Raw genomic sequence first — 17,133 nt, 5'->3', positions numbered from 1 at the left:
GATTTACATACTTGTAAGCTGTGATCCACTCATCAGCAACAATAAGCATGCTACGAAAGAGGCAGGAATTAATTACATGCATGCAGCGACATGCAAACCTTTAGAGTGATACAGCCGGAGAAGGCGGAGGGGGGGGGGGGGGGGGGGCAGGATCCAGTTTGGCCCCCACATAGCTCCGTCCGTGATATTGCCTATCTCGGCAGCTCGCCGCCTACTTAGCATGGCCAACGTGGAGCTCGTCATTTGTCGCCACCCACACCGACCCCTCATCCGGCCTAGCCGTGATTGATTGCAAGAAGGCATCTCTAAGCACTGCTGGAAAGCTTTAGGGGGAACAAGGGGAAGCGAAAAGAGTATCATCGTGTGGATGACATATGGATGCCACACGTCTGTGTTCATGGTGCACCATTGCACAAGTTTAGTGACTTAGAAATAGTTTTCAGAGTTCTGAACCTAAGTGGTATATTGTGAGAAGTTTATGGGCCGCTGATGTATTTAACTGTATAAGAAGAACTAAACAAATAACGAAAGGCCATCAATATTATTTGACACACATATACATGCAGATCATTCATTTCGTGTACTCTATTCGCTTCAAACCGTAAGTCGTATTGATTTGCCTTAAATCACACCAGTTTAATTTTAATCAAGTTTATAGAAAAACATATATTAACATCTATAGTATCAAATAAATACACTATTAAAATATATTTCATGGTGCATCTATTGAATATAGTTTTATGTAGTAGTTGTTTGTATAATTTTTTTATAAACTCAGCTAAAGTTAGAGATGTTTGGCTTAGAACAAACACAAACAACTTATAATTTTGAACGGATAAGCAAATATTAGCGTAGAACAAACGACAAACGGCAATTGTGCGTTTTACAGAAGTAAATGACTTGTGGCAAATTACCTAAACAGTACCACCGGCTCAAAATGTTGTGGTTTCATAATACGTTCATAGCTGGGCAAATTACCAATTTACATCAGTTAAGTTTTTAAAGTCTATATATCTATTAATAGATGCACGTATGCTACTTGGTGAAATGCACCAGAAATGATAATATAATAACATTAATAAAGAGGGATAAGAGTGGAAATAGTTAGTTAAAGTTGCCTCAAAACAGTAGAACGACTGGACAGGGTGTATTTTAAAAATAGAGAAGGAAAGCCAAAATGGCATCACCATATTATGAACGGGGAAGTAGCTTCATTCCACCCTGGATTCTCACGTGACACGCACAAACGCACTGCTATCTCGGTATCTCTATCTCCTCGAGACCTCGAACTCGAATGCTTTGCTTCCTCTGCACTCATCAAATCCCTTGAAGAAAAGTTTCCCTTGCGTTCCGTCTTGTGAAAGGAAAAAACACACAAGCGGTCGGCCGGTGGGAGCGTGCACAGCCCACGAAGGCCCACGATACGCGCGGACAGGACACGACGAGGCACCGAGCGGATGTCCCAGCTGCTAACCTCGCGGCAGCCGTCCAACGTCGAACGTCACGCCCGTTCGCGTCGCCGCGGGCCCGAAGGCCGCGCCCCCACTCACCGCTGGAGGGCACGCCACACGAGACCGTCCCGTCCTCACCGCACTGTGCTAAACAAAAGTCTTCACGTGCCCGATGTGCCAACACGGGGCTCAAGATATCAAGCACTAGTTTTTTTTTTTGTTGACAACAAACAACTTTGTTATCAACAGCAGATAGCAGTTAGGAGCCTTACAGAGTTCAAGGCTACAGATTGTAGTGCCTCTCGCAGAGAGCACTGAATATGAGCTGCATTAGAGCAGTTACATGATAAGCCTGATGAAACAGGTGATTGCGATTCTAAGAGAACTTGCCTAGCTAGGATATCAGCCGTCTGATTGTGATCTCTCTGTACCCTGTGAATTCTCATATCTCTTCGGCCTGTGAAATTGGAGAAGGTTTGAGTGAAGTATTCGATCCTCCACTCCGGTGGATTATCTTGGTCGTAGCCATTTAGGAAGTGCACCAGATGCTGGTTGTCGGAGAGGAAGGTGACCTGCTGCAAACCAAGAGAGTTAGTGACAAGTGCCGCAAGGGCCATTGCCGCAGCCTCGGCCATCAGCACTGATGTTGTGGCTGTCATTATCACCTTGATGTAGATGGTCTGCGCCGGGTGAACCTGGGTGTTGATGATGAACAGACCAATTCCTGCATTTCTTGGAGTAAGAGAGGGGAGGTCAGGTGATGGCATCGGAGTAGCATCTGACCCCCTGCAGCAGGTATCTGTTCGTTGGATCCCTGTGTGCTTGCATCAGTTGTGTTGGTGGAGCAGCAGTTTCTGCATTGTTCGGGAGGCCGTATCGTATCGTGGATTATTTACTGCTGGCTGGTTTGGTGTGAGAGAAAAACACTGTTCTTGGCTGGAAATTTACGATCGTTTACGAGCAAGCGAACATGCTGTGCACCTGATGGAGCCGAGTCATTGTTGTCCTGCACCTGTCGGTCGGTTGTGTGACCTGCAGGAAGAGGAACTGTACCTTGCAGAGGAGAGCAAGTTTCTGTATTTGTGGAATTGGGGTCTGTAGTTTGGACTTGTAGGGAATCCTGGTGGGTACTAATGTGCGCCGCCACCGCGTGATGCAACTGCCAAGGAGTCCAGGACTTTCTCTGAAATCTAGTGTCGTTTCTGGCCTTCCACAAATACTACGTAGTGATTAGTATATTGGCAAACATATTATTAGGGGTAGAGGTAGAGAGAATAGCCTGGAGAATGAGTTGCACTCCATCGTGGTCCTGTGGCAGGTTGTCAGTGCGTAGGGGGGGCTGGTGGAGAACCAGACAGCCCGAGGAAGATGACAATGAAAAAATAGATGGGCGTCGTCCTCCACTGCACCACAAACAACACAATGTTTGTCAATGTGAACGCTATACCTTGATGCTCTTTCCGCAGTAGCAAGAGCTCTTCTGATGAGTCTCCAAGTGAAGGCTTTGATCAGTGGCGGCAAATCTTTGCTTTTCCATGCTCTCTGCAAAATAAGGTTAGCAGGTGACTTATGCTTCTGGAGCCTTGTTGTGGAATCTGAACAGGCTCCTGACTGCTGAGGTGCCTGTAAATGTTCTTGGTGGAACATTTGCCATCTCTGGCTGGTGTCCACCTGAGGATATCATTTTGGTTACTGGGTACAATAGGGATTTGAGTAATTGTTTGTACAGCCTGATCATCAAAAATATTAGCAATATAATTGGCATTCCATGACTGGGAATTTATTTGCCAAAGATCAGAAATAGTGGACGGCAATGGCAACTGAGTGACAGGAAGGAGCATGTGGTCATGTATGTTGTCCCATAAAGGACACCAAGGAGCAGACCAGATGGAGGTGTTACCTGAGTGGATTTGCAGTGTTGAATTGTTGCTGAGTTCCTTTTTAACCTGCAAGATAGATGACCAGAAGATGGATTTCGTACCAGTGGCGCTCAAGGTCCAGAAAGAAGAGTTGGGGTAGTATTTGGCTTTGAGCACTGCAGAAAGCATAGGATTTTTCTGAGTGGCTATGTTCCATGCTGCCTGAATGAGTAGGCTTTTGTTCACTGTGTATAGGTCCCTGATTCCAAGACCCCCATTTTCCTTGGGTTGACAGATGTCGTCCCATGATCTGTATGCGATGGGAGAACTGGGATTGTCCTCCTGTACTCCAGTCCACCAAAACTTCCTTATGATTGCTGTGTACCTACAAAAGTCTTTGAGAAAAGCACAGTAGACATGTAGTAAACCGGTACTGAAGCAAGCACAGATTTAATGTAAGTAAGCCTCCCTGCATGGTTGAGCTTGTTAGCTTTGATGGTAGTAAGCTTGGCTCTAAATTTGTTAAGAATGAACTGATAAGCCTTGTTCCTGTCACTGTGACTAAAAATAATGGGGTGGCCGAGGTGCATAGTGTTAGGAAGGAGGTCAGGGACTGGGAAAATCTCCTTGATCTGGGCTCTGATAGAGGTAGGCACATTTTTTAGGGTAGAAGGCAGCAGTAGGCTCACCATTGACAAGAACCGAGTAAGTTGGAGTGGAGATACAGGCATGTATGAGGCGGATAAAGCTGGAGCGGAGGCCAAGGCGAGCAAGCACAGAAGCGATGAAATTCCATTCCAATCTGTCAAAGGCTTTAGCCAAATCAAGCTTTAGGAGGAAAGCTTGATTGTTCCAAGTTTTGAGAGAAAAGAAGTGAACGATCTCTTGGGTGATAACAATGTTGGAACAAATGTGCCTATTCTCTATAAAAGCCGCCCGGGAGTGATCAATATAATTAGGGAGGAGTGGTTTTAACCTATCAGCCAGGGATTTAGCAATGACCTTATATATCACATTACACAGGCTAATGGGTCTAAAATCCTGAGGCATAACAGGCTGCATTTTTTTTTGGAATAAGAGTGATAAATGTTTGATTTAATTCAGGCTGTAGAAAAGTTGTTGAGTAAAATTCAGTTACCAGGTTGTGAACATCTTTGGAGATCCAAGGCCATGCAGCTTTGAAGAAGGATGCATTGAGTCCGTCGGGTCCTGGTGAGGCATTACTTCGCATGTTCTTAACGATGGAATGAAGTTCATGGATGTTCGGGGTGGAGTTGGTGAATTCTTCGTGTTCCTGACCCTGGTGAGTGTCGACTGTGTGACAAGCATTGGTGGCATCGTCGTGAACCTCTCCCGGGTGAGCATTGCCTGCGGGGAAATTATCTGTGATGGGAATAGCAGTGGCATTAGTGTCCGTTGTGGTGTCAGAATTGTGACTAGAAGTTGCAAAAATCTGCTGAAAGTAAGCAATCAGGGTGTCAGCAAGCTGTTCAGGGGTGGTAGAATGAGTTCCAACAGGATTTTGCAAGTAAGTAATTCTGTTTTTCCTATGCCGTTTAGTTATTCATAGGTGGAAGAAACAAGTGTTGCGGTCACCCTGGGCAGCCCAGTTTTTCTTAGCTCGTTGAAGATGGAATTCCTCATCTTTGAGTAGGAGCTGGTGGTATTGTTGAGTGAGGTGCTTTTGCAGGTCAAAGTCTTGCTGGTGGGGAGGTTTGGATTGTTGCTGCAGCAGTTGACTCTCCACCGTGGCTAGCTGATCTGCTAGTCTGGGTTTCTTCTTTCGCCAAGTGCGTAGGTCTACTGCAAGGTAGTGAGTCTTCTGTGAAAACGAGCGGGAGGCAGAACGAGTCCAGCTTTGCAGAGCCACTGATTGATAATCCCAATTCTTAAAACGGAAAGGTTTATTAGTTCGTCTGCGGTTAGTATTGAGGATAGTAAGAATAGGAGCGCGGTCACTACGTAACATGGGTAGGTGATAGACCGTCGTGCCAGGAAAAGCTAAACACCATTCAGCATTCGCAAGTGAACGATCGAGGCGCTGAAATGTCGGCGTGGAGTTGAATCTTTTGTTGGACCAGGTGTAAGCCAGCCCACTGTAACCCAAGTCTATGAAGCCACACTGTTTGACATGATCACAAAAAGCATTAATACGTCTAAGATCAGGCCTACTCGGACCTGATTTTTCACTAGGATGCATAATGTCATTTATGTCACCCATACATAGAGTTGGCAAGTTGCTATTATTTACCACAAAATCTAGCACTTGGATTGTTCGGTGATGAGGATCACCATAGATACACACTAAAGCAAACTGCTGCGAACTTAGATTGTTGGTACATAAGGCAAATATATAATTGGGGGAATGATCTACTACATTAACAGCAACTTGATCATTCCAGATTAACCAAAGGCCACCGGACTGGCCTACCGCTGGAACAACAAAAGCATCAGAGGCATTAAATCGATTGATAAGAGACGTACGTTTAATAGAGGAATTCTTGGTTTCTGAAATGAAGCATACGTGGGTTCTGGTGGATGTCAAAAGGCGGGTGAGGTGGATCATTTTGGAACTGCTAAGGCTCCCGCCCGAGCCCCTGCAGTTCCACGCGAGGAACATCAATACATCATGGTTCTCCTTGCGCCCTTGAGGCCGGTGCCGAAGCCTGTTGAGGGACGTAGTCGTTGTGTTGAGGAAGATGGCCGTGAGCCATAAGCCACCCTCCAGGCCTCCACCATCATGGCCACCTTGAGATGGAGCTAGAGGGTGGGTCGGGTTGTGGGTGACGCTATGCTGAACGCCGTGACCCAAACCCATCCACCGGAGAGGAGGCTCAGGATCGCCATGAGCTTGAAACGCCTCCATGGGCTCGGGGATGAAGATTCTTCCGTCGTCGTTGAGGTTGATGAAGGCAGCAGCAGGAGGTTGTCGTTGGAGTATCGCGCTCGTGTCGTGGCCCAGAGCCTGTGCCAGAGGCCCCCAGCACTGAGGCCAGGAGAATGGCACAGGAAATTCGGAGAGGGTCCTCCTGGATCTGGGAGAGGAGCTGTATCCACCCTCCCATGACCGCCACTGACAGTTCGGCCGCTAGGAGTGGGCGGTTGGTCCCAACCCCTAGGCCGAGAGCGATCTCGGTGTTGCGTTGCGGCGTCGTGGATCCAGATCTGGGCCGACGCGAGGAGCTTGCTGAGGCAGTATCTGAGGCTGCGCCCGAGGGCGCACGAGCTCGGCGGTGGCTACGATGAGGGAACGGATTGACCGCCACCGGTGGGAGGTGATCGATCAAGATATATTGTCCTAGAAGAAATTATGGCCATGTTCGCTTCGTTGAAAAGCCCTGAAAAGTACTATTTATTGATTTGGTGTGAAATAAAAATATTATACCATGACTGATAAGTTTGAGTGAACAGGGCTATAAGAAGAGAAGAGGCCTGGATATTGCCATGGCGGAGCTAGTTCTAGTGGGAAGCTGGTATATCAGGTGGGAGCGATGGCAATACACTCATGGTGAGACCATCCAGCGAGCATCGAGGTCAGCTATATCGATCGCAGCTCTAGGAATTACAAAATGGTTTCTAAGAAGGTGATGAAAATCAGAGAAGGATGGAAAAAACAACCTGAAGGTAAAGTTATGGTAATAATTGATGTAAGTTTTGATGAAGATGTGGGTTGTGGAAGCGTGGACGCCATCATCAGAGATAGCTCAGGGGGTGTGTTAGCGGCTGCTCACAGTTTCATACCTCATGTAAGGCTTACACTTTAAAGAAAGGATCGATGCTAGCTCAACACATAGGATGTGGTTGATCATCCAGTCGGACTGTATGGAGGTGGTTGAGACCATGAAGGACGGGGGCTTCTCGAAAAATTCTACAACTATTATATGGGGGTGTTTGGGACTGTTCCACAAACTCCACCGTGGAGCAGCTTCATAAAAAACTGGAGTCTGTGGAGCACCTCTTTAGGTGCTCTCACAGCTCTATCTTTTTTTCTCGAATAGAGTGCGTGGAGCTGAAACCGTTTGGCTAAAAACGTGGAACGGAGCTAGAAAAACATAGAGCGGAGCAGTTCTAAACACTCATGGATGATGAATATGCTACGGTATAGAACGGGTTCCAGGAAATATCAATCGAACATTGCAGGGACGCAAATCAGACGGCGCATGAATTGGCAAAGAGAGCTATAATATAGAAATAAAATTGTATCTGAGAGATGAGCCCTGTAGTTTTATTCTTTGCTTTTGTGATAAACGCCAAACGGGGAGATGAGCCCTGTAACTATTCTCGATGAATAAAATTATTGCGATGTTTAAAAAAATTGTATCTGGGAGATGAGCCCTGTAACTATTCTCGATGAATAAAATTATTGCGATGTTTAAAAAAAACAAAAGTTTCCACACGTACGCAGGACTCGTGCAAGGTTCGTCCCGGCTGGCCGAGCGGGATATCGGTCCCGCTCCCGCCGGCGGCCGGCCACACCGCATAGTCAGCGAGCGAGCAACTAGGACCGGTGGGCTTGCACCACGACGCCACGGCTCTCCAGCGACGCCACGCCAACGCCAAACGGGGCAGGCGGATCGGATAAGAACAGGAGCAGAAGCGGCCAACTGCGGATGGTACAAGTTGAACCAACACTCCTGCTCACGCCTCACGGTGTGCCGTAGTGACAAGCTACGCCTACACACACCCATGCTTATCCCGCAAACGCTGATGATGCATGAGGGGCCTTATCGTAACCACCACCACGTTGTTGCCATGCTTCACCTCCTTTTTCTCTGTTTTTCCATTGGAATGGACGCCTCGTCATTCTTCACTGGACACTTGCTTCATCCATGTCATCGATAGATAATTTCGGCCGTACCTACGATCTCTGTCACGCATGGCGTCAGCCTGCTGTTCGGTGTGGGGATTTCTCTCTGGGGACGGTGTCACTAGCACGAGCCGCCGGGCGCCGGACGCGGGGCCGGAATGGGAGTGAACGCTGCCGCTGTCGCCATGCGAAAATAGAAGATCGCTACACATTCACTCCTGCGCTCTCGCCTCCAGTCCCGGGCGAGCTCTCAGTCTCTCACCATATATATCGGCTCTCCCTGGAGACCGAAGAAAAACACGCGCACTTCAAGTTCGACAGGAGCTGCACGCTCTTCAGTTCCAAGTTCCCACCAGTACCCACTGCCCTGCTCACGCCGAACGCTTTCAATGGCTGCGAGCACCACGGCGGCGCCGGCGCCATGCTACGACGCGCCGGAGGGCGTGGACGTCCGCGGCCGGTACGACCGTGAGTTCGCGGGCATCCTCACCCGCGACGCGCTGGCCTTCGTGGCCGGCCTGCAGCGCGAGTTCCGCGGCGCCGTCCGCTACGCCATGGAGCAGCGGCGGGAGGCCCAGCGGCGGTACGACACCGGCGAGCTGCCGCGGTTCGACCCGGCCACGAGGCTCGTGCGCGACGGGGACTGGGCGTGCGCGCCCGTGCCTCCGGGGGTGGCCGACCGCACCGTGGAGATCACGGGCCCCGCCGAGCCGCGGAAGATGGTCATCAACGCGCTCAACTCCGGCGCCAAGGTCTTCATGGTAAGCACGTACACACACGTGTGCAAACTTGGCTTTGGCTGGCGTACGTACGTACGGGTGAATGGATGGATGGATGAAGCACAATTAATATGTGATGTGTCGACCGTTCTGAGCTGAGACGACGAGAGATCGTGGCAGGCTGACTTCGAGGACGCGCTGTCGCCGACGTGGGAGAACCTGATGCACGGGCAGGTCAACCTGCGGGACGCCGTGGCTGGCACCATCACCTTCCGCGACGCGGCGCGCGGGCGGGAGTACAAGCTCAACGACGGAACCGCCAAGCTCTTCGTCCGCCCCCGCGGCTGGCACCTCCCCGAGGCGCACATCCTCATCGACGGCGAGCTGGCCATCGGCTGCCTCGTCGACTTCGGCCTCTACTTCTTCCACAACCACGCTGCCTTCCGCGCCGCCCAGGGCGCCGGCTTCGGCCCATTCTTTTACCTGCCCAAGATGGAGCACTCCAGGTACGTGCGTGCCTCGGTGGTGCGTGCACGGTGTACCACACACGTGCGCGGCAGTGACGTGAGTCACTGGACGCTCGCTCCATTCTAGTATAACGTACACGTGCGTCGTTTGCTGCAGGGAAGCGAGGATATGGAACGGGGTGTTCCAGAGAGCGGAGAAAGCTGCTGGGATCGAGCCGGGGAGCATCCGGGCGACGGTGCTGGTGGAGACGCTGCCGGCGGTCTTCCAGATGAACGAGATCCTGCACGAGCTGCGCGAGCACTCGGCGGGGCTCAACTGCGGCCGCTGGGACTACATCTTCAGCTACGTCAAGACGTTCCGCGCCCACCCGGACCGCCTCCTCCCAGACCGCGCCCTGGTCGGCATGGCCCAGCACTTCATGCGCTCCTACTCCCACCTCCTCATCCACACCTGCCACCGCCGCGGCGTCCACGCCATGGGCGGCATGGTAAGCTCACCGTATATCCTCGCGGCGTCCATGCACGCGTGCGCGCGTCCGACGTCACTTAACTAACCGTGCAACGAACGAACTCAATCGCGCGCAGGCGGCTCAGATTCCGATCAAGGACGACGCGGCGGCGAACGAGGCGGCGCTGGAGCTGGTGCGCAAGGACAAGCTGAGGGAGGTGTGCGCGGGGCACGACGGCACGTGGGCGGCTCACCCGGGGCTCATCCCGGCGATCCGGGAGGTCTTCGAGGGCCACCTCGGCGGGAGGCCGAACCAGATCGGGGACGTCGCGGGGCACGAGGGCGCCGGCGTCAAAGAGGAGGACCTCATCCAGCCGCCGCGGGGCGCGCGCACCGTGGACGGCCTGCGGCTCAACGTCCGCGTGGGCGTGCAGTACCTCGCGGCGTGGCTGGCCGGCTCCGGCTCCGTCCCGCTGTACAACCTGATGGAGGACGCGGCCACGGCGGAGATCAGCCGCGTCCAGAACTGGCAGTGGCTGCACCACGGCGCGGCGCTGGACGCCGGCGGCGTGGAGGTGCGCGCGACGCCGGAGCTGCTCGCACGCGTCGTCGAGGAGGAGATGGCCAGGGTGGAGGCAGAGGTCGGCCACGAGAGGTTCCGGAAGGGGCGGTACGAGGAGGCAGGCAGGATCTTCAGCCGGCAGTGCACCGCGCCGGAGCTGGACGACTTCCTCACGCTCGACGCGTACAACCTCATCGTGGCGCACCATCCAGGTGCTTCACCGTGCAAGCTCTGAATACATGCATATGCTTTTGTTGGCAGTGCAGTCAGCAGTCAGGCTTTCAGAAATAACGCCTTGCTGTTTAATGCAGCCATCGAAATAAGGACGGGTGACCTTCAAACATGATACGATATGAACAACCTTGTAAAGCACATTGCATATTATCTGCTCTGGATGCTTTTAGTTGTGCACTTGTGCTTATATGATAATATGGTGGTCTATCCGTCTATGTAAAACTATCATGTTTGGTTCAATCTTTTGCCCTGGTTTACATCGGAATTGGATCATGTTACTTACCATTTGGTTTGGCTGTCATTTAATCCGTTGATGCGATATCGGATAGCATAATACCGTTCGTCTCTCGCCATTGAGGGTTACGTCACGCGCATCTCTCCGCAAAAGCTAACCAAAACCAAACAGCATTGAACCGACCTGTATGAGAGTATTGAGACTATCTTTTCACCCCCAGAACTACTGTTCTAAAACGTGGATCGTTTTAATTTTATCATAAATCAAACTTCTTTAGGGCCTGTTTGGAATGCGAGATTTTTTCCCCATTCCTGCGTTTTTCCTGTGAAATTGAACTGATTCCTGTGAAATTCCTGTGGGATTCCTGTGAAATTCCTGCGTTCCAAAGAGGCCCACTTTAATCAGGCTTATAGAAAAAAACAAATATATACAATTAGGCTTCAATGGGGTTTCAAATGAGTTTTATTTGGCACATCAGCAAATTTGCTGAGTTGCCTGATTAATTATGGAGAGAGAGAGATAAATAGTTTTTTCGAGTTTCATCTAATCAAACCCGTTGGCCAGATAACAACACAAAATCTGATGTAATAGTCTTGATGACTGCGACATGAAACTCTCCATTGAGACTAGTCTCATACACTATTGGGGACCAAACTTTATGGTGCTTTGTTAAGAGGTTTAATTAAAATTCTTGTCAAAGGATTCCTGATCAAAACAGAGTAAATGTCAATTCAAACAGGATTTTGCCCTGTTCTTCAGCACTACTTCATCAGTACTTTTGAGCGAATGAACAATATTTTCATCTCACAACAAATCATCGTAAGCATCAGCATAAGCCAAATTTCAGCGAAACGAAACACTGTAGAGATGGTATGACCCCGCAACTCAAGGTATCAATGAAACGTATTGAACTGAAGAACTAAACAAGCAGAAAACAAATGTGATGGCATGACATCGACTATACTGATCGTTACCTCATAATGATCTTACTACTGCTGATTTATAACAAGGCTTCCATTACACCGTGGTTGGAGTTAAAAGTAAAACCTTTCAGATTTACAGCAACCAACTCGAGCTACGACCTATATCCTACAGCCCATATCTAAATCGGTTAGAACTTTGTACCGTCAAACACTTGGACAACCAGATCCATGAGGAGATCATGCTTTCATGCTTTATAGCCATCACCAGCGAAGGTGATCATCTATCACGACATCCAGGAACAACACTTGACTAAGAACTCCCGAGAGCCAAGTGCATAACGACAGCCATGAGGATTCCAAGGATGCAACCGGCCACAACCTGACATGTCCAAAGAGAGAATATATTACACCTAGATGTTCCATGTACTATCTGATTGTGACTGCTGTCAAATTGTTGTGTCGGACAATTAGAAGAGAGGTTCAATCATCAGAGTTTTTTAAGCATTTTTCAGGATAGTAGGTTAATAGGGTTTTTACACGCTGAAACTGATTGTCAATCACAGGTTAGGAGTGCTATAGCCTATAGTTACCAAATTGCATCATCTTCATATATCCATTGTTTGAGTGACAATGCATAAGATCATTATATGATAAACTGAAAAGGAACCGTCCTATATCCCAATCACTCTATCTTATTTTAGTATTGACTGTCTTTCCTAACCAGCAAGGCCACAGAATAGTTAAATCATCAAGGGAGGCAATACGAAGCATTTAATTCAACCTGAGGAACAGTATGTCCAAGGATTTCACGCAATGGCTTTGTCTCGGATAATGGGTGTTCTTCTGGTAGCTCATAGACAATTTGATTCAGCACCTGAAACGATTTGCATAAACAGCATAAGCATCCATCTTGCCTTCCTGTTACAGGAACTTGAAAAATACCGTATTGAATGAGAGATTATATCTTCAAATTATTAATTATTAACCAAATAAATTTGACATTAACTGGTGACAGAGCATGTAAACAGGATAGAAATATCATTTCATAAGAAAAGGTTACTTCCTACTTCATGTTAATCACAATTGGATTTCAATGAAGAATTTCAAAAGTACATTTTTCATCCATCTTTGCAGGCATAAAAGTGAAGTGTTTGAGAACAGAGCAATCATCTCAGATAAGGATACTCTTCAATGATTTATTTATCAAGTAACCCATGAAAAAGGCATATATCATCCAGGAAAGTATTACAAATTTTTATGCCAAAAGCAGAAAACTTATCAATGTAACTAAAGTAAAATAGGAATTTTGCAGAAAATGTTGGTGCTCTGTTTAAACACAAGGCCATATATGACATCTTAGGGTGATGGTGGCAAACCTCTGCCTGCTTTCCGGCATGTAACCGAACTCCAAAAGCATCATGCATAACCTGCAAGCAAAAGTTCAAACTAAGTCAAACCAAAGGTTGCATTCATAAGAATAAGTAACATCTAGCAAGATATGCACATCCTTGACTCACTGCAAAAAGTAGATGAACTCTGAGTACTGCCATCAAAATGCAGTTCAAGCAGTAGTTTAATATGAAAAAGATTTGCAGAGTACCTTGATGCAGAAGAGCTAAATCAAGCTAACTATTTAGTACTCCCTCCGTTCCAAATTATAAGACGTTTTCGGTCATAACTTTTGCTATGCACTTAGATATACACTATGTCTAAATACCAAAACGTCTTATAATTTGTAATGGAGGGAGTACAAACTAGTCCAACATTCCATACAACTAGACAAACAATTAAATAATGAATAAATAACTTCAATAATGTTCGCACCACGCATGCAAAGACCAGTGCGGTTGCAAAGGTTGCACTACGAAAGCCTTCTTGGATTCCCACAGCCACTGCAAGTGCAGTCACTGTAGCTGAGTGGGATGATGGCATCCCCCCAGAAGCTATAAACTGTCTGGCGTCCCACCGGCCATCTTTGTACCTACACCAAAGCATTGACAGAATAAGTGTTTGGAAAAAATGGAATAAATAGAAAAGCCATCTTCAGAGTATACACTAAGGTGATATGGACCAAAAATCAATCATATCTGAGTATGGTTTTGATTTAGTATCATTACCAGCATTTCCTACGGAGACAACAGAATCACGATCATCTAAACAAGAAGTTTACAGTGTGGGTGTCTGGGAAGGCGTGCAGCTTGGAACCAGCCTGCTGTATTAGCGGATCTGGGCTTGCAACAAAGTTCTTAGCCTTGACAGTGAGTAGTGTAAAACTTGGTCATCGTTTGTGCTGTCCTTTTTCTAGTCTATGTTGGGTTTCGGCGGTTTTTGGTCGCCTGTTGGCTGAACCCTGTGTGTTCAGTTCAATCTGGCAGTTTGTTAGCTCAGTTGAGTATCACACTATGGATTGTTAAACTTTTGTAATTTCGTTGCTTTTTGGTAATGATATCGGTTCGTTCGAGGTGGAAAAAAAATTCCTATGCCAAGATGAATTCAGTTACACGATACACAAGGACTTTAAATCTGTCATTAAAAAATACATATTACTTATTGATGTTTGTGAGTTTCTTCATACCTTTTTCAAATCCAAATTGATTATGGCCACATAATTAGAGCAGAGCAAATCAATTGTTATAGCAAACTACATAAGATCAAGAGAACAAGGATATGAGTGACCAAAGTCCAGTTAGAATACAGTGTTCCTAAAATTTCTGTCCTGATGCCAATTAGGTGTTTCATGTGATTGTGTCATCAAACGATCACCAAGCAATCAATTTTGTCGACAATATCAGGCATGTCAAAAAAAATATCATTATAGTACTGTTCAGCTACAAAACAGTGAGACAGTTAAATCCAATGGCAATGGCAGGGCCTATTTTCATGCATGCACAATACACAGATACCAAAGTTACCATCTATGTTGACCAAATCTTCCATTATACGTTAACAAGGAAAAAGAGTTATTTAGATTACTTACCATACCTACAGCTACTCTTTGTAACTAACAAAAACAGTATGTGACCAAATACAAGCAATACAAACAAATTGACACAACCAAGCCACTCTGACATCCTGGGATATTTGTTTTAGCATTCCTAATAGAACCAGAATACAGGTCTTAGATAGTACAGCCCAAAGGAGCAAGAACAACTCTGGTTCCAATGCTCTTCATACCTAACTTGGACAGCACAAATATGTTTTCAGATTACCAAGAAAGACCAATAACTAATAATACAGTGACATAATCTTCCAATAATATCAAGGAAGAACCAGAGTAATTTCGATTGCTTACTATACTTGCAACCATTATATGCTTGAAACAAACATAAACAGTAAGCAACCAAACACAGACAATCCAATCTGCTCCATTGAACAAACTGGGATACTTAGTTTAGCATTCACAATAGAACCAGAATACAGGTTTTAGGGTAGTAGAGCCCTAAAGGGCGAGAAGAATTATGGGTTCCAAAGTGCTCCATACCTGAATTGCACAACACTACATATTCTAAGTGCTAACAGCAAAAGTCAAATAACTAATATTGTGCTCCCAAGTGGTGTCTCCACTACTCCAGTACAACACATACCAAAAATTGACGGGGAAAAATTCTCTAATGCCACTAAAATTGCCGTTCAATTCCCACAGCACATGCATTTGGTATTTCTGCTAACCCTCATACACAAAATATCCTGTGGATAAGTAGTGACTGCATATTTTGCAAGAGCAGATGCGGCAGACCATAATATCGTGACGAACTTAATCTAAAACACTGATGCGGTGAGACGGGGGGAAGGGAACTACAGCTACCATACGACCTGCAGTCTAAACACTGAAGCAGTTACGCGTGGGAAAGGGAACTACAACTACCATAGGAACTGCACTCTAGCTGGAAAACTGTGCAACCAAACAAAAATAACCTAAAATCACTGAACACAGAGACAACCATGAAACATGTATGTACTTGGCGGACAATCTACGAACCCCAAAACCACGAAAATTTCATACGATTCCACTTCGGCTAAGCATTGCTCGCACGGGAGCACCGAAAGCGTAAGCAACAACGACGCGCCCACCGAGGATCCAAATCGCCGCACAGAAATGCACAGCGGCGGGGCGGGAGCATGAGCGGGGGACGGGGCGGAAGACGTACAGCTGGCGGGTTGACTCACCAGGTGGTGAAGAACTTGGAGGACTGCGCGACGGCGAACGCGAGGAGCGCCGCGACGAGCGGGTAGTTCACAAAGCGCGCTGCGGCGGCGGCCGTCGCCATCTCGAAGCTCCTCTCCCCTCTTCTCCTCCCGCCGACCGGCGGAGTACCCTCCCTGCCGCGGAAGATGCGAATCCACCGCGAGGAAGCAACTGCGAGGGACGAGGAGGCTTCTGGGTTTGGATTTTATTGAGAGGCTTTTTCCTAGCGCCATTATAAAAATTGATAATTACACAAAACCATTAAAAAAGTTAAGTTTTCGTAGGCCACTACTGTAAACTTTTTTACCCTTCACGCTACTTCTGGTCAGATTTGGCTCAAAACCATGGGTGTGAAAAGTCAAAAATACCCCAGGTATAAATATACAATTAATTTTTTTGAGCATCTTAATGAGCTTAAATAAAAAAACTCAAAACTAAAAAGTTATAGACCTTAACAATATCTACAATTTTTGTATAAAAATTATCTTCTTTTAATTTCGTATAAAAAAAGATATGATTTGATATGATTAATATGTCTTAGAAAAATCATATTTTTTATACGGAATCAATTGAAGATAATTTATATATAAATATTGTAGATCTCGACGAGATCTACAATTTTCTAGTTTTGAGTTTTTTAATTTGAGATGGTTAAAATGCTAAAAAAATTAATTACATATTTAGACCTGAGGGTATTTTTGACTTTTCACACCTGCAGTTTGATATCGTTAGAGTCAAATCTGACGGAAGTGGCGCGGAGGGCAAAAGATTTTAGAGCAATAACACAGAACTTAATTTTTTAATGACTTATAAATAATTAGCAACTTTTATAACGACACACAGCTAAAAGCATTTGACGAGCGCCTCGCTGTTTATTCTTTCCTCGATGTTTGTGGCTTCGTATGTGGTAGTCCTATGTTGGGCCTTCCCCACGCATTCTTCGGTCTTTTTCTAATTTCTTCTTCCCCTCCTTATCAATTCTTCCCCTTTATTTTTCTCTTTTGTAAATAAAAAGCCGCCGTAATACGGTACAGCTCCGTTACGTTACGCGCTTGCACGTACGGTACGAGCTACGACTGTCCAGCCTAGTAGCAATAGCAATTTCCTTTGTACGCCATGGATGCAGATCGTCCACGCAAACGTAGGTATCAACCGACGATTACTCGGATTGTTGCCAAGCGAAGCTCCAAGAAACATTTCTCATATCGGCGCACGTAAATGTTTTGTGTTCTTCTAGGGCCT

The 17,133-nt window shown here is 46.8% G+C and overlaps 2 protein-coding genes and 1 pseudogene across 2 annotated transcripts; 1 reads left to right on the top strand and 2 right to left on the bottom strand.

Moving 5' to 3' along the window:
* Positions 1–3,018: 3,018 nt before the first annotated feature.
* LOC136492009 (uncharacterized) lies at positions 3,019–7,176 on the bottom strand (annotated as a pseudogene).
* Positions 7,177–8,058: 882 nt separating this feature from the next.
* Positions 8,059–10,804, top strand: LOC136493426 (malate synthase, glyoxysomal-like). The gene is made up of 5 exons (XM_066489514.1): positions 8,059–8,878; positions 9,017–9,342; positions 9,461–9,791; positions 9,889–10,525; positions 10,625–10,804. The coding sequence occupies exons 1-5, from the start codon at positions 8,507–8,509 to the stop codon at positions 10,657–10,659; spliced, it is 1,701 nt and encodes a 566-aa protein (XP_066345611.1). The 5' UTR covers positions 8,059–8,506; the 3' UTR covers positions 10,660–10,804.
* Positions 10,805–11,728: 924 nt separating this feature from the next.
* Positions 11,729–16,081, bottom strand: LOC136493169 (uncharacterized). The gene is made up of 5 exons (XM_066489219.1): positions 15,873–16,081; positions 13,530–13,686; positions 13,082–13,132; positions 12,487–12,579; positions 11,729–12,084 (listed from the first exon to the last, which is right to left on the bottom strand). Exons 1-5 carry the CDS (start codon positions 15,971–15,973, stop codon positions 12,016–12,018), a joined length of 471 nt encoding a protein of 156 aa, XP_066345316.1. The 5' UTR covers positions 15,974–16,081; the 3' UTR covers positions 11,729–12,015.
* Positions 16,082–17,133: the final 1,052 nt, after the last annotated feature.

The sequence above is a fragment of the Miscanthus floridulus genome, chromosome 11 (genome assembly GCF_019320115.1).
Source record: "Miscanthus floridulus cultivar M001 chromosome 11, ASM1932011v1, whole genome shotgun sequence".
Taxonomy (NCBI): domain Eukaryota; kingdom Viridiplantae; phylum Streptophyta; class Magnoliopsida; order Poales; family Poaceae; genus Miscanthus; species Miscanthus floridulus.
This window is presented reverse-complemented; position numbering and strand designations above follow the sequence as displayed.